General features: G+C 37.0%; 1 protein-coding gene across 2 annotated transcripts; it reads right to left on the bottom strand.

Moving 5' to 3' along the window:
• Positions 1 to 8: 8 nt before the first annotated feature.
• LOC129255657 (double-stranded RNA-binding protein Staufen homolog 2-like) lies at positions 9 to 21511 on the bottom strand. 2 transcript variants are annotated; one of them, XM_064104278.1, is made up of 15 exons: positions 21388 to 21511; positions 17875 to 18172; positions 16268 to 16522; positions 14329 to 14716; positions 13809 to 13992; positions 13121 to 13403; positions 12389 to 12553; positions 11534 to 11689; positions 10979 to 11080; positions 8380 to 8550; positions 7188 to 7245; positions 6014 to 6175; positions 5198 to 5439; positions 4427 to 4609; positions 9 to 2779 (listed from the first exon to the last, which is right to left on the bottom strand). In XM_064104278.1, the coding sequence occupies exons 2-14, from the start codon at positions 18145 to 18147 to the stop codon at positions 4436 to 4438; spliced, it is 2613 nt and encodes an 870-aa protein (XP_063960348.1). In that variant the 5' UTR covers positions 18148 to 18172; positions 21388 to 21511; the 3' UTR covers positions 9 to 2779; positions 4427 to 4435. The 2 variants fall into 2 exon arrangements, with proteins under 2 accessions (XP_063960348.1, XP_054749976.2); XM_054894001.2 differs by lacking the exon at positions 21388 to 21511 and adding an exon at positions 20981 to 21180.
• Between the last annotated feature and the right edge of the window lie 143 nt (positions 21512 to 21654).

Raw genomic sequence — 21654 nt, 5'->3', positions numbered from 1 at the left:
ACAAGCACTATGTTGCATAACCAAGAGTATTTAATGATGAATTGTTAGAATACTAACATAATGCTTCTAGCACAAGTCTTTGTGGTTTCTTCTGAATCATCTTTAATATTAGCAACAAAATGCCTTTTTCATCATAAACCTTGTGATGAAAACTTACACTGATAATCCCATGTGCTATAATAATACTATAACAGATAATAAGACATAGTTTTCTGTGATTTGTGGATTGTTTGGCAAATTTTGATAATTTCTTACTGATGAATATACAAGTTGTAGATTTCCTACTTGAATATTCCATCCAGAATCATATTATATCAAAGTCCGATCTAACAGGTACAACCGTGAATTAAATGACCATGACACAAAATAATATTTTCACCCATAGTGTGAATGCTTGATATGATGGGTTGAAAAGAACTTTTGGTACATCATTTAAAAAACAAAATAGGTACATGCCTTGGAGTAGTCTAGTAAGACTTATTCATTAATAGGGTCAGTCCAATATTTTTATCTAAAATAAATACATACAAATCAGGAAATCTAGCCGTGAAGCAAGTGAATAAAAAATACCTTTAAAAATACATTTAGGCAGGATAAACATAAATTGTACACCAGATTATGAACACGGGTGCAAAATTTGTGCCTATACATGCCTTTATCATCATCATCACATTATATAAGCAAATACATAGATGTAAAATAAATTGAAGATTTCATTTGCAGTAAAAACCTTTGCTTCAAACACTGCTCATAGTATTATTTCTTCTTTCCTCCAAACCTCTTTTGAACAGCAAGTGAAAACTTAAGAAACATATTGTCACACTGTATATGTCTACAGGACCTCTTTTTTTAGGTGTAAATAATCTACATACAAATTGCATTGTAGTGAAAGCAGAAAGAACAAAATGTTTTCAAGAGTCAAAGCTTTTCTACATTTAAATTAGCTATCTTGCAATTGAAAAATGTGTTCCATAATCCTACAACTGTACAATGTAACAGCAAACTTTCCCCTGATACATACAGTAGGTGCTTTAATTATGCATTTTGTTATGTCTTTTCTACAAAAAATACATTATAAATGGCAATGAAACACAATGGTAAAAAAAATTATGGCAATTTGCCAAAAGAATCTGTGTGGAAGAGAGATCAAAACACTAAGTGATGGATATCTTTATTTCATCTACTCTGTCTAATTATCTTATTTTCCAAAAACACGTTTGTTTTTTCCTACTTCCACTTTTACAACTTTCGTGTGCAGATTATTTATTTTCTTCAGACATAAGTCGACTTCTTTTTGAATAATTAATGCATGGTGAAACAAAGGTTTTCATTCAAATAAAAAGCAATGGGAGGGCCCTCTCCATTTAATGAACCTACCACAGCTTTTTTTTTCAATTTTTAGTTTCATTAATCTAATAATCATTACACTTTTAATTCTTGTAAGTAATACACAGCATGGTAGTGTGAATATATATACATTCATTTAGAAATACATGTTTTACAGCTTAATGGTGAATCTATTCAGAATCATCATCCTCAGTGTTGATACTTATCAGCAAAAATACAATACAAATGATGAAGTTTGGGCCTTCCAAATATTCCAAAATATAAACAATGAAAACAAGACAAATTCTGATCGTTTTAGGAAATTCCAATCTGTTAACTATCTTTAAAACTACAAGCAAGCCATTTCTATCCATAAGCATAAAACATGAACTTTTAAGCAACTTTGTTTTGATTAACAATATTCACAATACCACACCTAATAAATTCTTTTCAATGTTATTCTTAGTCATCTTGTGACAAATTTTGCATGCAAACATTAAGAATATACATACATTCATTCTATGTAATAAAATCAAAAGAATAAGATCTTCCTTTCACCAGAAATACCTTTTTTTTTATTTAAGAATAATCACTTAAAAAGAAACATTAAAACTTATAGATAAATCCAGGATGCCTCATAATATTTTAGTACATAATAAAAACCGCATACATTCGTAATTCCGAAGCTTCGTTATTTCGAAGGTTCGGATATTCCGAAGGTTCGTATTTCCGAAGGTTCGTAATTCCGAAGGTTCGTTAGTCCGAAAACGAAATGAGGTTCATAATTCCGAAGGTTCATTAGTCCGAAAACGAAGTGAGGTTCGTTATTCCGAAGGTTCGTTAATCCGAAAACGAAATGAGGTTCGTAATTCCAAAGGTTCGTTCGTCCGAAAACTAATGATTAACGAACCTTATTTCGTTTTCGGACTAACGAACCTTCGGAACAACGAACCTTATTTCGTCTTCGGATTAACGAACCTTTGGAACAACGAACCTTATTTCGTTTTCGGATTGACGAACCTTCGGATCATCGAACCTTATTTCGTTTTCGGATTATCGAACCTTCGGAATAACAAACCTTTGGAATAACGCCACAAATGTTCGGATTAACGAACCCTTTTACGTTTCGGATTAACGAACATCGAGGTATAGGCAATTTACGTGTTTCGGAATAAAGAACCTTCAGAATTACGAACCTTCGGAATTACGAAGTGTAACCATAAAAACTAGGGTAAACTATCATGAAACTAAATTCTTGTGTTTGCATGCAAAAGTGTATAAGAATTCAATTAAAAATAAAAACAAAAGTGCAATGATAATGACATAAAATCATCAATTTATATCAATATATCTTATAATAATAATTTCCTTTTCTTTCAAGAAGTTTTCTATGAACGAACTTGTTAACATCCATTCTGTTTGTCAGCAGCTTACACGTTTCTGCCAAAGAAGCCTGTTGTATGAAAAAATCAAACAAAAAGGTAAGAAACATGGTTCAGATATCATACATCAATTCTTGTTTGGTAAGGAACAAATCATAGAGGCCTTCGGTATTCCTTCTTAAATCAAGAAATGCTGAAAAAAAAAATCAAAATTTTCTCTCTTATGATTTTCTAGGTATTATACATCATAATCAGAATTTTTTTGATAAATTGTCAGGAAATTTCCTGAATTGCAACGATAGATCTTATACAACACCTTATTTGTCACTTCTGATTTACCATTTCATATCCTGAAATCAATGGAATGATTTTCAAAGTGCTATAAGATGACAAAATTCAACATAAAAAATAAAATATCTTGGTTACCAATTAATAAATAATCTGTAACATCCCCAACAAAGCTTCACGTGCACATCAACAAAGAGATGATGCAGTGGTATGTCAATATTAGAATGAGAAGTTAATATCATACTATATGACATTTAAAAATTAAATAGGCAACTTATATATTAGGCACATTCGTTCATGAGTAACTAAAAAATTTCAAACGATTTATATGTACGAGATAAACAGACTTCCTCTTTTAACCCTATCTAGGCCGGGGTATTTTTGGAGTTCATATGGCCGGGGTATTTTTGGAGTTCATATGGCCGGGGGGGCCTCCCATGCCCCCCCTTGAGATCTCGGCTGTCGACCGCGCGATCGCGCCGAAAATTGGCACGCGGGTTGCCTAGGACATAATCTACAAAATTGTATAGTAATTTATTTCATGCGAATCACTATTAAGTGATTATGCTAATTTATGCGTAATTAGTACGCGAAATCATACTTTTTCCTCTAACTCCCTAAATAAAGCTCCAAATGTTCAACTTTTTGGTATAAAAACACTTTGTGGTGTTCTTAGCAAGTGTACATGAAAAAAATTGCGATATCAAATCATTTTCTTATGTAATCTATTGTTTTTTGCAATTTCTTATGCATTTCTTTGTTTTTTTGACCTTTTGTTTTTCATTGTTTTTTCAATGAAATTTGTTGGGGACTCTTATGAGATAATAAAAAGCATAAAATAACTACATTTAGACCAGCAAAACTAAAAAATAATCATACATTTATGAATTTTGGTTGAAAACACAATTTGCATTGACTTTGTACACAAAACCACGTTTTTGAGCAATTTTTGGTCTGACATGCACTTACATAACGTTGCGTGATTTCGGAACCACGTACCCGGGTGACGGAGAATTGGTCTTAAAAGTTGCGCAAGACTTGAAAGTAAAAAGTCAGCGAGCGGCGCAGTCAAAAAAATTCGCGCGGCGAAAATATCGCGCGATTCGTTGAGGGGGCCCCCCCCCCCGGCCTAGATAGGGTTAAGAAAGAATTTTGATTTATAGTAAAGTACAAATGCATAAATGATATACAGAACACATGTATTATTTGTAAACTATCCAATAGTACATACCCACCAATCATATACCACATCAATATTAAAATTGACTTTATTCATAAAATAATACCACTAGGAACTCCATCATGCAAAGTTTGATTGTATTTGTTTATTCACATCTGATCACACATCTGATCACACTGACCAATGCAATGAAGTTTATTAGAATCTCTACATGGCAGCTCCTCCTCACACTATAGACAAAGGAACCTACCTGTGATGTCTATCGTCCAGCACCTTTCTTGCTTGTATCCCCATCAGTGATGCCTGCTAGAGCTCTCAATGCAGTGATTGCTGCTACATCATGAGCTGCTTCTACAGTGGCACCTGAACCACGGTATGCAGACTGAGGATCAGTTGAGATGTACACCACAGACTGGAACTCAGGTTTGTTTCCCTGTTGATGTAACATGGAAGCACTTATATATCTAGCAAGACCACTAATTTGCCAAAGTGATGATGTGAAAATAATGGCCTGTTAAATATTCAGTTCTCAGATAATAGTAGAGTATAAATGAACAGAAAAATAGACATATCATTAATCAAATTTGGAGACTTGTACCAGAGTACTGAAAAAGTAAATCTAGCTACTAAGTTGTGATTTCAGAGTTTATACAGATATATACAAATATTGTGTAACCTGCGATTGAAAAACTAGATGCAGGAATTCAAGCAAAGTGCACATTTAATGAATGCATTCTGCTTGTGGATCTGGGGTTCATTTGGTTGAAGTTTTCAGCACTGACAAGTTGTCATTATCCGCCGATTATCATTCTAATAGTCCAGACACGTTTGCTTACGAGAAAATCACAACTCACAAAAATTCTTAAGTTATGACAACTCGTCAGACAACAAATGTTGATGAAATGCTCCTCGATGCTGATTAAGACAGAAATTACATGGCGAATAATAATATCAGAAGCTCAGGCAGCAACCTGGTTTGGTAGTTCGGAGTATACCATATATGACTTCACCTTGGACCTACCTTTGGGAAATCATTAAACTTGGTGCTGCAACCACTGACTTTGGCAAGGTACTCTAGCTGTTGAGTTGGTCTAGAGAGATTGGGGATAGAATGTGGTCCAGCTGTTCCCTTTAGAAGTGCTTCAGCGGTTGGGGAGTGTCCAAGGCTGAGGAGGTCTTGAGCGATGTCACGTAGAGAATTCTTCTTTGGGGAAACCTTCATATTAGAGCCTGTGACAGGAGCACCAGGGGCACGGTTTAGGCCTGATGAAAGGAAATAATAAAAAAAGTTATGAGATGTTCTGCCTTTTGATGGTCCTAAAGTATTGTTCAACATGATGGAAAATTTGGATCAAACATCTTTTCACTTTCATTTTCCTTCTCATTACCATGGGCTCCATTGTATTGTGTATCTTGTTCTGAAAAGATAATGCTTTTCATGAATTATCATGATCAGGATTATATATGCCTCAATGTGACATTCCCAAATGATACAAAATCATTATTGTAAGAGGTCTTTACCACTTTATTATGTATTGAATAAAAAAAAGACCCTCTTAAAAAGTGTAGACCTATTAATTCCCTGTGTAATGCATTGAGGTTCAAAGATTCTGTTATGAACATTTTGAAAACCATGCTACGTAGCAAATTTATACTGTTTCATAAGCTTTCCAACTATTTAGTATTTGATAGGAATACTAGTGTGTAAAGTGAAAGCATCTTCATGCAGGTTATGAAAGGCAGAACTAACTGCCTAACTGCTTAATGAAACAGACACACAAGTTTATCAGAAGGCAGCTTTTGTAAAATCGAGCACTGTGATGGAAGCAGTTCCTACCTTGCCCGGGCATTTTATGAGCTCCTGCTGGAGCAGGGCCTGATGGGAAGATCTGTGGTTGGGTTCCCATGCCTGGCATCATGGGAAGTAACCCTGGGGCAAGTCCCTTCCCAGAATTCCCTTGGACTTGAGAGCCATCTTTCTTTTCATCCTTCTTAGTACCTGGGATGAAATAAATTAAGATAACAAAGTTGAGGAAAGATCATTAATTTTGAAAAAAGGAATATTGCAGAGATTGACATATATATTTCAGATATATATATCAAAGGTTCAATTATTAAATGTTTCTGAAATTAATTTGAGACAACATATCTCATAGCTTCACCTAGTAAATGCTCTTTTACACTGATATCAATTTAGTAGTAATTGCAGATTTTCCCCAAATCTTAACCCTAAATAGACTGGGCTATTTTGATGCCTAAGAAGACTGGGGGGGGGGGGGGGGGGGGGGCTGATTCAGCCCCCCCCTATGATCTCGGCCGTCGACCGCGCGATCGCGACGAAAATTGGCACATGCATAACCCATGGCATAATCTCCAAGACTGTAGGATCAAATTTTCCGAAAAATCTCAAAATTCATTAATTATGCTAATTTATGCGTTAAATCAAAGATTTGCTCTAATTCACTAAATAAGGCCTCTAAACTGCTAATTTTTTATTCACAGACTATTTGAAGGATTCTGATCAAATGTACTTTAAAAAAGATTCAATATCACAATTCTTTTCTTATGTATTTTATTGTTTTTAAAATTTCTCATGTATTTCTTTGTTTTTCGACTTGTTGTTTTTTATTGTTTTTTCAATGGAAATCGTCCGCTACTTTATTCTGACCATAAACAAGATGAAATTAATTGAGTTTGATTAGTAAAATTGAAAATAATGATACATTTACAAACTTTGGCTAAAAACACAATTTGCATTGGATTTGTACACAAATTCACGTTTTTTTGCAATTTCGTGTCGACATGCACTTACAGAATGTTGCGTAATTTCGGAACCACGTACCCGGGCGTCGCAAATTTGGTCTCAAAAGTTGCGCAAGACTTAAAGAAAAAAGTCATGGAACGGCGCGGCGCCAGCTTTTCGCGTTACAGATTTATCGCGAAAAATGTCGAGGGGGGGGGGCTGATTCAGCCCCCCCCTCGACATTTTTAGGGTTAAGATGGAGACTTACCTTTCTTCTGTTTCTCATCCTTGAAAGTAACTTTCCTGTCCCCCTCCTGATCTACAGGCTAAACAAGAAAATAAAATAATAGAACTTTAATCATTGGCAGAAAATCAGATAAGAATATGAATGGTCAAGGATTGATAGTACTAAGGTAAATTTCTGTAATTCTTCATCAATAGTAGAAATGTGATTCCTAAATATACCACCTGTTGGTAAAATAGGTTTGCTTCCAAATAGGTCTTTTGTGTTAACAATCTTCTGGTAGATACAATACAGGACCATATGATTAGAACACACAATATTGAAAAGGTGGCCAATCAAAGCCAAAATCTTGTGTTTTCCTATTGTGTCACTTTTGTGGCCATTCAATGTGCTGAATCTTTCCACAATAACTATCAGTTTCATGAATGTGATAAATGTAAAAAATATTGAATTACATAGGGAAAAAAATAATTTATCATCATGTTTTTAAAGGTCAAGTCCACCCCAGGAAAATGCTGACTTGAATAAATAGAAAAAAATTAAACTAGCATAGTGCTGAAAATTTCATCAAAATTGGATGTAAAATAAACAAGATGATTGTGCAACAACTTTTTTCAACATTGACATTGTAGTGTGCGTATTTGTTGTTGACACAAACACTATACAGGTGACCGTTGTTATTATCAGAACATAACTTACTATTCATTCATCTGTATTGATCTCCTGAAAACAAGTTTCAAAGGGAAATCTTACAATAGTGTTAACATTGCATTAAGTGCAACTTTGACTAGCTGTTGAGCCCCGTTACAGTATTAGTCATCATTGATGACTCAATGAATCAAGCGCTTAGAAACACCATGTATTAAGTGCTATATAAATACAATATATTATTTTTATTATTCATTGATGGCCATCACACCTGGGATATGTGAAACTGACTGAGGCCCGGAACATAAAGCTTAGCAATGATCGTAGAATACTTTTTCTACGATTGATTCCATTGACTGCAATGTACAATCAATCATGAAAATCAAGCTTACGATTAATCACTATGCTTTGTGTTAAGGGACCCTGACCAACCAAAGTTTTTATATTATTTCCAATGACATATCGTAAGTCGATTGGAGTTGGTTTCGTTGGTTTGCTAAAACCAACAGCACTACATTTTCTGAACAGTGACAGAGGGTTTGTGCCTGCGAACTACCATCATATTTACCTTGGCTCCAGTCTTGAGGGCTGATTTGGATGGTTGTCCTGGACTCATACCATTGGTTTCATCAGGTGTAGGGGCATAGCCAAGGAGTTTCAACATGTTTTCTGCAGCTTGCTTCTTGGCATCCTTCTTGGTCTTCCCTTTACCAGTAGCTTTCTTAGATGCAGCAGCCACCTGATCAACGTAAATACCCATCAAAACATTAATAAACCAAACATCATCTCCTAAAACACAATAGAGCTCGACCAAAAGAATAACCAAAGGGAATACCCAGAGATTATATGTCTTTCAGAGTAAACATATGGTGTTATATTGTAAAACAAAATCATAGATGCCATTAGGTATCATGCAAATTTTCTTTAAAGGGGAAGTTCACCCTGGAGAATAGTTTGTTGTAAAAATAGCAGAAAAAAATTCAAAAAAATATTGGTGAAGGTTTGAGGAAAATCCATTAAAGATTAAGTTATTAGAATTTTAAATGTTTGATTTGCGACGTCATAAACGAGCAGCTGCCTTGTATGTTATGTAATATAATAGTTAATGGTTCCTGTTGACTTATTTTTTGTTTTCTCTTCACGATAGGGTGTGAAATGATTTGTCTCTTGATATAAAAAAGGTACAGTAAAAACCATTTTCATTTTTTTTTTGAGAAAATGAAATTTCATTGATTTTTTACCATTCGCTATGTAAGAATGCTGCTTGCATATGACGTCACAAACATAATTGAAATTCTAATAAGTTTTTTAATTCTTGGATGGAATTTTCTCAACCCTTCAGTACTATCTTTTATTATTTTTTTCTACTATTTTTACAAATAGCTTTTGTCAGGGTGAACTTCCCCTTTAAATCCACAAAAGTGCAATGCAGGACGAAATCCAGAAAAGGGACTTCACATATGCGACAATGAAATATGCAAACCTGCTCCTGTGCTCATTCTACAATAGCCTAATGTACTGTTTTCGAATCAATTTGAAGAATATTAATTATTTCTTTTATGGGAAAGTTATAGTGCTCTGATTTAAAAAAACAAGTGGAACGCCTCTGGCTGTCTCACCTACATCACGCGATTCAATATAGCAGCAGTGCTGACTTTGAAAACTACTATAAAATTATTATTCACAACAACAAAAAACCATTATATAATAATACAATACTACATTCACTGACTTTTGACCTTGATCATGTGACCTAAAACTTGTCAGTGATACTTGATTACCCCTATATCCACATTTTATACACTATATCTATAACTTTGAAGGTTATGACAGCAATCTAATAATTACCTCTAAAATGGCCAAAGTATGACCATAAATGACCTTTGACTTTGGTCATGTGACCTGAAACTTGCATGAGATGTTCAATGATAAAAGATGACTCTTATGTTCAAGTTTTATGAACTATACCGATATACTTACATAGTTATGATGGTAATTCAACATATACCCCCACATGGCCAAAGTTCATTGACCTTTGACCTTGGTCATGTAACCTGAAATCCACAGAGGATGTTCAGTGATACTTGATTACTCTTATGTCCAAGTTTTATGAACTAGACCAATAAACTTTCAAAGTTATGATGGCAATTCAACAAATTCCCCCAACTTGGCCAAAGTTCATTGACCTTACAGGACCTTTGACCTTCATCATGTGACCTAAAACTCGCACAGAATGTTCAGTGATACTTGATTACTCTTATGTCCAAGTTTTATGAATCAGATCCATAAACTTTCAAAGTTATGATGGTAATTCAACAGATACCCCCACATGGCCAAAGTTCATTGACCTTGGTCATGTAACCTGAAATTCACAGAGGATGTTCAGTGATACTTGATTACTCTTATGTCCAAGTTTTATGAACTAGACCAATAAACATTCAAAGTTATGATGGCAATTCAACAAATACCTCCAACTTGGCCAAAATTCATTGACCTTACATGACCTTTGACCTTGATCATGTGACCTAAAACTAGCACAGAATGTTCAGTGATACTTGATTACTCTTATGTCCAAGTTTCATGAATCAGATCCATAGACTTTCAAAGTTATGATGGTAATTCAACAGATACCCCCAATTTGGCCAAAGTTCATTGACCCTAAATGACCTTTGACCTTGGTCATGTGACTTGAAACTCAGGCGGGATGTTCAGTAATACTTGATAAACCATATGTTCAGGTTTCATGAACTAGGTCTATACATTTTTAAGTTATGATGACATTTCAAAAAGTTAACCTCAGGTTAAGATTTTGATGTTGATTCCCCCAACATGGTCTAAGTTCATTGACCCTAAATGACCTTTGACCTTGGTCATGTGACCTGAAACTCAGGCAGGATGTTCAGTAAAACTTGATTAACCTGATGGCCAAGTTTCATGAACTAGGTCCATATCCTTTCTGAGTTATTCTGTCATTTCAAAAACTTAACCTTCAGTTAAGATTTGGTGTTAACGCCGCCGCCGCCGTCGGAAAAGCGGCGCCTATAGTCTCACTCTGCTATGCAGGTGAGACAAAAACACATCACAGGTAGTGCATTTCTTACCATTTATGCAATTAGCTTAAATAGTTGTTTTTATTTCTTTATAAGAATAAACTAGGTAAGATGTACCTGTATGGTGAACTCTCGTCTCCGTATCATGTGAGGTCCAGCTCGTTCCATTAGAGGACGATCATCAATCACAGTGAATTCAGGTTCACGCTCATTCTTGGCCTACAGAAAAACATACAATAAATACCAGATCAACAGTTAGGTCGCATCTTTTTGAGAGGTTGGGACAGAGATTCATTATTTTGTATATAAACATAATTTCCAGCCTCAAAAGTTAGACGTAACTGTTCTTCTTGAACTACAAAGGGGAAAACAACTAAAAGAATAACCGACGGTTATGTGTCATCCATAGTGAGTACAAGGTATGGTACTGTAAAAATGAAATCTTAGATGTCATTTAGGTGTCATGCAAATTTCTTATGGAACAGGAGCTCTCTAGTTATGATTAGGACAATAGCTAAAATGAAAAGAAAAGTAACAATGACTGCCCTAGAAATATCAAGTCTTAACTGTATGGTCATGGCATAATTTTCTTCTTACTTGATAAAGAGGAGATATCATAGTAGAAAACAGATATATTGTTGGCTTATTGTTAAAAAGGGATAAAGGTATTACCTGGAGGATCTGTACAAGCCTGCTGACAGGGTGAAGGCCTGGAGCGCCAAAATTGGGGTCCTCTGGAGATGTCTTGAGAAGTGACTTAGATTTCTTTTTCTTATTCTTGTCCTGCATCCAAAGTTTGCGTTGCATCATTTGATGTTGGACAACAACCTGTTCAAAGAAAATAGCAATGAAATAGAGGTGAGAAGGTGCAGGAGGTCAAAATAAACAGATTCCTTTTCACGCATGATCCAACGCCATTTTAGAATTAAAAAAAGAATCCAGGGGGATCCTGGTCGGAGTAAAATTGTATTATGCATTGATTAAAATTCCAAAGATATTTATCTCATCACCACTCAGAGTAGGCTGGGTCAGGTCAGAGGAAGTGTCGGGAGGAAATGTCAGAGTCATGCCCGTCTAGACAGGAGTTACTCCGATCTTCCTCCAACCAAGGAGAAAGGTTGGAGGCTTAAACAGACTTCAATTTTTACCATTTTAGTAAAGGTTCGTCTGATAAGTGTGAAAAAATGAGAAAGATTTTTTATCAAGATCAATGTAAATTTTCATTGGTTATTTTATATGCTTTGCTGCATTTTTCATTGATCATATACCATTGCTATTGTGGTTACTGATGCATCACAAAAGTCTGGGCCGCGCAACATAAAGCATAGCAATTGATAATAGGGCTGATTACTAAGAATGATTGGATTGGTTATTGAGTATGATAATTTGTTAAAATCAACCCCACAATGAATCGCAAAGCTTTATGGTATGGGGCACTGATGAAGCTTGTAGCACTATGAGGAAGCTCACGTGATGGGCAATTTGCTTGGATTATGATCTATGTTTTCTCACATAATTTAATCTTACCTTATTAGCAACTGGAGGGAGTTCCTTAAGTTTTGGGAGCATTAATTCAGCAGCTTTACGCTTGGCATCTTTCTTTGAAGGACCTTCTGCTTCAGTGACAAACTCTCCCACAGTACACTGCAGCTTGAAAACCTTCAAGTGTGGCTGTCCACGTTCCTCCAAAACCTGTCAAACATTGAACATGTGCATTAGTAATAACTGACTGAAATCAGTACAATCATTTACCGATTGACCACAGCTGGAATATAAATTAATATGAATGAAAAGAGCACTAAACTTATTTCAACTGTGCCTCTAATGTGTGAATATCCATTCACCAACTTTTTAGTGTACTGTTTCTGCTGTTTATATACATGTATACAAATATAAAATCCAACATGCACATAAAGTAACAAAAATTTTCCCTGATTACTTTGTAAAATAAATGATAAAAATTATTTCATGTCAGGATAAAATACAAGTCTGTTTCTGTGTTCAATGCACCATAAAGGAGCATCATCATACGGCAAAATTAACCCCTTTAAATATGGTCAATGTGGTATTTTTTTCATAAAGCAAGTAAAGTTGCATTATTCTCTCTAAGAATAGGTTAAAATTGAATACAATTTTTTTTTGCAAAATCTCTTCACATACTCCAAAAATTATAATGGGCACAAATAGGCAAGCAAGTTTTAAAAAAGTAATAATAAATACACTTGATAAATATACTAAATTTTAAAAATCTCATCTCACCTTGAAGACAACATTGAGATTGTGAAGGTTTGCAGCTTCGTAGATGAGACTAATATCAGACTTGATGTTCCTCTCCTCCCCACCACTTGAGGCATCACCATTTCCATCAACATCCACGTTGGTTGTTGTAGCCATGTCAACTTTCGGTGCAGGTTCATTTTCCAGAGCACTCAGAGCACGGGAGGCAGCATTTTGACGAGCTCCCTTCTGAGTCTTTCCTTCCCCTACGAATTCACGTTCACCGACAGTCACCTTAACATAATGCACAAATGGCCTTGGGTAGCTGATTCACGACAGATGGAAAGAGAAAAAGAATAAGTTGGGGTGTGGAAAATGCACAATGCATTTGTCTCCAGTAAAAATACACCTACAATCAGAGCACACAGACTACACTTTAATTATATAACTTTGTCTTTCCTTCTACTTCCATTTCAGCTGGTTATTGGCCCCAACAATGATGAATAAGATTTTAAAATGACAAGTGAGAGAATTGGCCCTTTATTACACAAAAAAGCTGTCTTGTATTGCACAAATATGTTGATAGGCAATTCCCACTTTTGAATGAAACCCTAAATATTTATGGCAGAGATTGCCACTGAAATATACTGGAATGCTGCTAATAGTTTCCGGAGGATATCATAGTAGCTTGCAAGACCAACATTCTAAAATTGCAATAGGAAAAGCTTACCGATAGTAAGGCCGATGATGCTGGTTTTGATATGGAGGGCCTCCCTGTTGGGGCATACGCTGTTGTTGTTGTCCTTGGTTTGGTGGTGGTGCCCCAACCTGTTGTCCCTGCTGATCCATCCCCCCAGGGCCCTGGGGAGGCATCCCCTGGGGTTGGGCAATGCCTGGAGGAGGTGGCACTTGACCTAGAAAGGCGGTTATTGTTTAGGTAAAACAGGAAAGTGTCATTAAATAATTGAAAAAGGTGTGTCTAAGTACAAAAATTTATCTGAACAAACTAACAAATGACTTGAAAATGGGAAATTAAGGCAAACATATAAAAAAAAAATAGCTTACACCCCTTAGTAATATGTATATTAATAACTACAAGTTTGAATTCCTTAAGATACATTGAATATTCAACCACCAACTTATTGAAGAGCTCTATTTTTTTTTAATCAACATTGTAAGACAACTTGAATAAATTTCATAGAATAACAAAAATATTCAGTTGAATTATAGAAGAGTTTAAATTTTCAAACCTTGCTGTGATTGGATGGGTGGAGGTGGCATTTGAGGAGGGCCAGGTGGGTGGAATGTAGGAGGTGGTTGCGCTGACCCAGACTGCCCCTGTTGCTGCTGACCCTGCTGTGCCCCTGGTTGCTGCTGTGGTGGAGAAGTCTGTTGTTGCTGATTGGGTGGTGGAGGACCCTGTTGCGGTGGCTGTTGCATACCATGATTAGGGTGAGGCATACCCTGGTTCCTTGGGCCACGGTAACCCCCGTAAAAGGGGCGCTGCGGTACAGGATTGAGGGGCACGTAATGCACCTGCTTGCCCGTCTTCATGGCTAGGCTGTTCAGCTTGACAGTTGGGGTCATGGCATCAGTGTTGGTGTTCATGGGCCTATGTTTGAACTTCTTGGGCTGGTCCTATATCACATAATTTAATGAATACAATGAGGCACGTTTCACAGTTACAGCGCTACCAACCTTTAAAAGTATAAGTAGTAATCTAGAATCTCAAAAGTCATAATTCTGAGATAAAAACCATAATTTCAAATGTGTCATGCAGTATCATAAATTTCTGAGGAGAGGTAAGAGATGCACAATGTGTAAAATGCCAATTTTTGCCAACCCTACAGGATGGTTTCAGGAATGTATATCCAGGGTGCTACATAACTTTTATGAAGCACTAGCTTGCCGAGTCAGGCAAGTAAATTTCACCACTGTGCAATGAATTACTATGTGTGTATAACATGTGTACATACCTATTCCACCCTCAAAAGCATAATAATTAAGGTCAAAAGCAAATGGCGTAATTTGACATGAAAATCGTAAAAATTATGACTCTTGACAGCTCTGTACTTAGGCGACACTTTTTCATCAACCTAGGTTGTCAAATTTCAAGTTCAATGTACAGCAGTGATAATAATGTTTTTTATTCCTAAGAGTGTGAATTCTATTTCAAAAAATTAAACCAAGGCTTACTTCAATGTATAAAGTCAAAAAATATAATGGCTCTTTCAAAGGTTTAATTAATTTTCAATGAAAACACCATACCATTCCAAAAGAAGTAGCTGAATTACCCTTTGGAATGCAATAATTTTGAATTGTCTCAATGATTAGGTAGTATTCAAGTTATCATTGTTCCAAATTTGGAAAATTTTATCTGTATTTTTGACTGAAATAAGCTACTCTGATGGAAAAATATGGGAAAGAGTACATGATATCAAAAAGTTTCTCCTGTTTGGCAATTCCCTTTTTAGGATGTATGATATTTCATCTACATGTTTGTTTCCAGTGACATACCCATACATAATGCCCACTTTGCTAATGCCTTTCTTTCAAGTTTGTATTTTCTGTAGATTTGTGTTGCGGATGCGACAAAAGCAGATGTGAACGGACATTTTGATGAGAATTACTTATTAAGTCCAAAACAATATTATAATTAAAAGAACAGTATGTACAAACCAAATCACCACTCACAAAAACTAATTTTCGTCCCTGAACATTTTAACTTCCTTTGTCAATATACTGGTAGTCAATTGCATGGATGTCACATAATAGGTGTCAACAGAAAAGCTGTTTCATTGTTGGTGTGCTCTAACACAGAAACTCATGATCATGTTTGGTAATATTTACCAAACCATTAACCCTCTTCAGTTGTAAGAACACATATAAAACAAACCAGTATTATACTCGTAATTTGCAAATCGTACTAATACGACTAAAATCGTACAGGTTGGCAGGTCGACTACAATTGATTTGCCTCTAAGAAATTAAATCTTTTTGTTCAGGAATACATAACTCTCTTTGACTTATTGAAGGTTGATTATAAAGATGATACTTGTTAAACCTGTGAGAGGAAAATATAAACAAGAGCAGATTCTGAAGAGGATTTAAAAGGACCTCCATGAATTCTTACTCTAAGCAGTGTTATTCTATAGGCATCATAATCACTCATCAAGGCATCATACTCACTCTAGGAACAGGATGGGGCAGTCCACATTTCTCCAAAGCAATGGCAGCTGCTCCATGCTGTGCCTTCTTAATGCTTTTACCAGAGGACTCATACTTTTGAGTTCCAAGGGTAAGGCATACAGAGAAGATCTTCTCGTGGGGAGGGCCCTTTTCTTTGATGAGTTCATATTTGGGTTGGAGTTTGTTGTATCGTGCAAGCTCATTGAGCAGGCACATTGATGTCTTCTCTTTGGTATTTGCCATGTTGTTAGCTTCCTACACAAATTATAAGGAATTGAAATAAGATGAAAAGAAAAAATACAAAGAAATAGTGTCATCAGGTTAATTATAGGCCTGTTTTGAAAGTCCATTTTTGATGCACGTGTACACGGCGTGTTTTTTGGTCGTGTACACGTTGTAAACACTGTGAGAGCGAGTGATGTTTTCATGTCGACACGGACCCGCATCAACATGTCATAAAAAGGGGTCTATATAGCCTAAGTCACGGTTTTAAAGCTTACCTGAGAAGTTTGAAGTATCAATCCACAAAAATTGGTGCAAATTAAAAGTTTACTCAGCTTAGCAGCGCATTAAATTAATAAAGAATGCAAAAGAAAATCAGTGCAGGGCCCTAGCTAGCGCCGACGCTCGTTGGATGCGCATTTTGTATACTGTACCGTACATGCATGCACAGATCTCTGCAGAATTAAGTGTAACTGAAGTTATCAATTGATTTTCTTTTTTTTTTTGCCAATTTGAGCGGCGCTTGTTTTTAGGCTTGTAGCACATGTGTACAAGCGTATAACACGGAAGTTGTAGCAATGATCGCTGTCGCAATTGGTGATTCTCAAATTGGCTCTGAGTGTGATTGAGCAATGCTTTCGAGCTTTCGAGACCGGAGCAGACCCATTTCGTGGTACAAAAACTTGAGTCTCCAGAATGAATGTGGATTAAATCGGCAATTTTGGAAGTGAACTCACTCTAGATTAATTGAAATATATTGACATATTAGTAATTAAAACATGTGCAGTGTCTGAGAACTAAGATTTAATGTGAGGCTGTGAGCTTGTTCACTGACTTTGTAGTCCCATGCAAGCTTTATGCAGATGCTACCATGTACACGGTGATGGAATTTAGTACACGTGCACTGACTTGACCGTGCGTGTACACGTGTACCCGAAACGGGCCTAGTTAATTAGATACTATCTGGGTGATTATCCAACTGGGGTTCAGTTTATGAAGATTTAACACTTGCAACTAATGTAACCCTGCAAAATTTTACTTTGCAATTTTTACCAATCCAAGTAGAGGATTAAAAAGTGACTAATATTATGACTCAGCCATTACTGTAAGTACCATAGACAAAAACCTTGATTGTGACTGGCTGCCAAGTCATGTTGCCATATTAATAGCCATAATGGCAGTTCACATAGTAACTGCAGATAATTGAGGGATTTTCAAAATATCTTACTTTCAAAGTTTAATAGTAGCCCAGGAAATTAAAAAATAACCCCCAAAAGTAGCAAGAAATTAATTAATCAAAATATGGTATGACTGCAAAATTGTACAAAATGATAGACTCATTTAATGATCCTATATTGGATATTTATAGTCTACCTGAAACTTACATTTTGCACAGGCCCCTGTGCAGCATTGTCTCCACCACCAGTGGTAGGCACACTGACATGGCCAGAGTCTTGCTGTGTTACTTTGGGACTTGCAGAAGCATCAGTAAGGCCACTGCTTGTACCACTACCACCATCACTGGAGGACGACAGCATCTGGGCTGGCATGGGAAGGATTCCCGCTGGCCGGCCGGTAGGATGTGCCTCTGACGATGGGGAAGTAGCAGCAGCTTGAGCAGCTGACTGGTTTGCAGAGTGAGACATCTTGGTCGACATGGTTGCAAGCTTTGTGGCGTTTCAACTAGATGCATAAATAAAATTATGAATTAATAATAGTTAATTGAATGAACAAATTTATAGATGTGTCATGCTTACCATAAATTATTTATATGACTGTGTACATGTAATGAGCACGCGTCCATAACATTGGCGAAGAACAATGAGAAACAAGATGGTGGCGTAAACATCAGGCAAGTCTCCCTCTCCCCCGTCTTTTCATATTTTTCTCATTTTTTTAATGAATTCTTGTTAAAAAATGAAATCAATAGGGTAGAAATGAAGTAGTATCCCAATTAGGGCTAGAGGTTCTAGATCTTTTAGAAGTAGAAATCTCGGGGGCGAAAGTTTCATGTTTTTTGGCGGTACACGCAGATGAATGGGATGGAATCCCTGGCTCCGTGGAGGGTAAGCATACGTTAGTAAATGATTTTTACTCTCTAGGAGCCTCCTGGCTAGCCCCCCCCAAAAAAGATTCCCTGGTTCGAACTAAGATTAAGAATAAGTTAAGACTAAGCAGGGCAATATACATTACAGATACGGCGTTAACCCAGGGAGGTCCGGCCCACTTTGCAGGCTGGAGCCCGGGACTCGTCCGTGTAATACTAGGCAGACATGGGTACTCTCCAAAATGGGGTCAAGTGAACAGTTTCAAAATAAGGCTAGACAAGGTTTGGGCAGACCAGCGGTACTGCTCACCCTATGATGTATAAACCATACTAATGTCGGGGACGGTGTAGATTTCCAAGCTAGACTGCTATGAAGATACCTAACTAGCGAGAAGGATGAAGGACTTGAACTGGAAGCACGACTGCTGGGGTCATCAGCATTCTTCCAGAATCTCGGGTAAAGGTAAAAGCACTCCAAATAAAGGGGGAAAAATAACTTATGCACTTACCTCGATTATGTGGATGAAGGTCTATCGTGACACAGAATCCCCGACATCAAGGCACAAACTGGACCCTCAAAAAGGAAAAGTTAGACCTCCATGTCGCGCTCGTTCTCAGTAACGATCGGCCATTTTGTTTTTAATTTTGAAAGGAGAACGAACGAGACAGAACTTTTCCTTTTTTTGAGGGTCCAGTTTGTGCCTCGATGTCAGAGGATTCTGTGTCACGATAGATCTTCATCCATATTATAATCGAGGTAAGTGCATAATTTATTTTTTCCCGGGATAGCTTTGAAGCTGCTGAAAGGGATTACTCTTCAAGGTTCAAGGTGCTATGGTGATCCCATTCTACCCCTTTTTGGAGAGTATCCTCTCATGCCTCTGCCCAATATTACACAGTGCAGCCCTACGCCTACGGCGTATGCTTCATGATGCTTGGCCAAGTTTGGAGAAGTTAGTGGTCACCTTACACTACATACAGGGGCCGCGGAAGGGTTTTCAAAGTGGTGGGGCTGACCATGCAAAAAATCACAATTAATCATATGGTCATTTTTCAGTAGAGGCGCACGGCCAATATGGGAGACTCTCTCCAATAGGGGAGACAATCTCCCACATTGGAGACTTGCTTTGCAAAAGGACAAAAGAAACAACACCAACAAAAGCATGATTTTTTCCACCCAAAATTTTGTCTCACTGAGGTCAGAAGCCCATTTGTTTTGTGTGTGATTGACAACAAAAATCCTTATCAAAACAAAAGTAGACGGTGAATTTTTAAAGTAGACGGTGAAAAGGGGTAATTTTTCATGAGGAATCTCCTTATCACATTTTTATTTGCCGCCAAGGTAATCCTTTTGCAGCAAATGTAAACAAAGAAAATTGGTCTCCAAAACTAGACTCTAGAGACTGTCTCTGAAATTGGATAATACCCAAATTCTTTACAAAAGTCTCTGATATTGGAGATAATCTCCCACATTGGAGACGTTTTTGTACACGGTTTTGGAAAAAAGTGGGGGGGGGGGGCCGGCTGAAGCCTAGCCCCCCGTTTCCGCCTTATAAGTTATAGGTGCAAATAATTGGCCTTATCCTGAAATAAGTCACCTCTCTTCTCGTGTGTGTGCACTCGTTGTGTACAAAGATCATGAAACTTAAGTTATCAAAAGTCACCGCCGCTGACGAAATGAACAGCAGTGAATGGAGTGGTGACTTAAGTCTTAACCAGGATAATGGCTAATGCCTGGCATGCTGAATAATTTACTCTCCTAAAAAAAGTCCGGCGCTAGTGTAGTTTCGCACCTCCCCGTTTAATGGTTTTCAAACATGTACAATCTCACCCTAAATAATTCACAACCTAAAATACTTGCATCTGAGCCTCCAAAGTCCAGTAGAAGTTGAATATTTGCCGTTTTGACACTTTTTTTTTACAAAGTTTTACACCTATTTCGGAATCACTCGGACGCTTGAAGCTCAGCGCTGCACGTAAGCAGTCGGTGGTACGCGTACAGTATACGTACCACCTAGTGAAGTGCAAGAAGAGCGAGTTTTTCTATGGTATCTTCAAAAAGAGTTTTTCCCCCCTCTTTCAGCTTGCACCAAGTATTACGGTAGTGGTTGTGCAGAGTGGTTGATGTTTGTTGTGTGAAGGTGTGTGTGGGGTGTGCGTGTGTGTGCTTGCATGTTTGAATGAAAAACTGAGCGAGAGAGCCTTCAGTACACAAGGCATGAGTAGGCTGCACATTCAGACCCTTAACTCGAGCGAAGGGTTTGCCCAGCAGACTAGCCAGCAACAGTGAGCAAGTTATGACATGTACATACCGTACGGTACTGACTTTATATGCATGCATTTAATTTGCACTTGCAGTTGCAAGTTGCAGTGGCCAGTGCAGTGCTCATTTCACTCAGACTCACTCGCCACTCCGTTTTTATTCTGCCTTTTGAATTACTCACGTTTATACAAGGCTGACAAAACCTGTAACCAGGGTATCTGCAAATCTGTCCTCTGAATTGGAGAGGGCTTATAATTACAAAAACATTGGCAAACACTAAAGAAAATAACCGTAAAAACACGGTTTTCACACCACTTTCTTTCGCTAGGTATGAGGAAAAGAGCTACGCATGTGACTGTATGCGTACAAGAATTAAAGGGCAAAAGCTAGTGCCAATTTTGAAATTTAAAACCGTTATCAAATTAAAGTAGTTTACCTAATTAATTTTACAAATTCAGCATATCATCAATAAAACTCTCCTTTAAATATTTTTCTTGTTGATGATTACCACAAAATAAAATTATGTAAACATTAATTCTGCATTCGACAAAAATTGAAAAATTGGCAACACAAAAATGAAATATTCACCTTTTTTTCATGCAGGCATACCTTCCAACCGCGGCCTCCCATTGACTAGGGATTTGACGTTCGGGTAACCGCTATAAGCTATACCCCTATACCATGGGTGTCGATCATAGAAAAACTAGTATATGGTGTCGATCCATTAATTCATAGGCGGATCCAGGGAGGGGGGCTGAGGGGCCCGCCCCCCCCCCCTATTGGCGGAGCAAAAAAAAGAAAAAAAGGGGGAAAGAAAGAAAAAAAGAAAAAGAAGGGGAAAGAGAGGAGGAAAAA

Source organism: Lytechinus pictus, chromosome 1 (assembly GCF_037042905.1).
Source record: "Lytechinus pictus isolate F3 Inbred chromosome 1, Lp3.0, whole genome shotgun sequence".
In the NCBI taxonomy this organism is placed as follows: Eukaryota; Metazoa; Echinodermata; class Echinoidea; order Temnopleuroida; family Toxopneustidae; genus Lytechinus; species Lytechinus pictus.
This window is presented reverse-complemented; position numbering and strand designations above follow the sequence as displayed.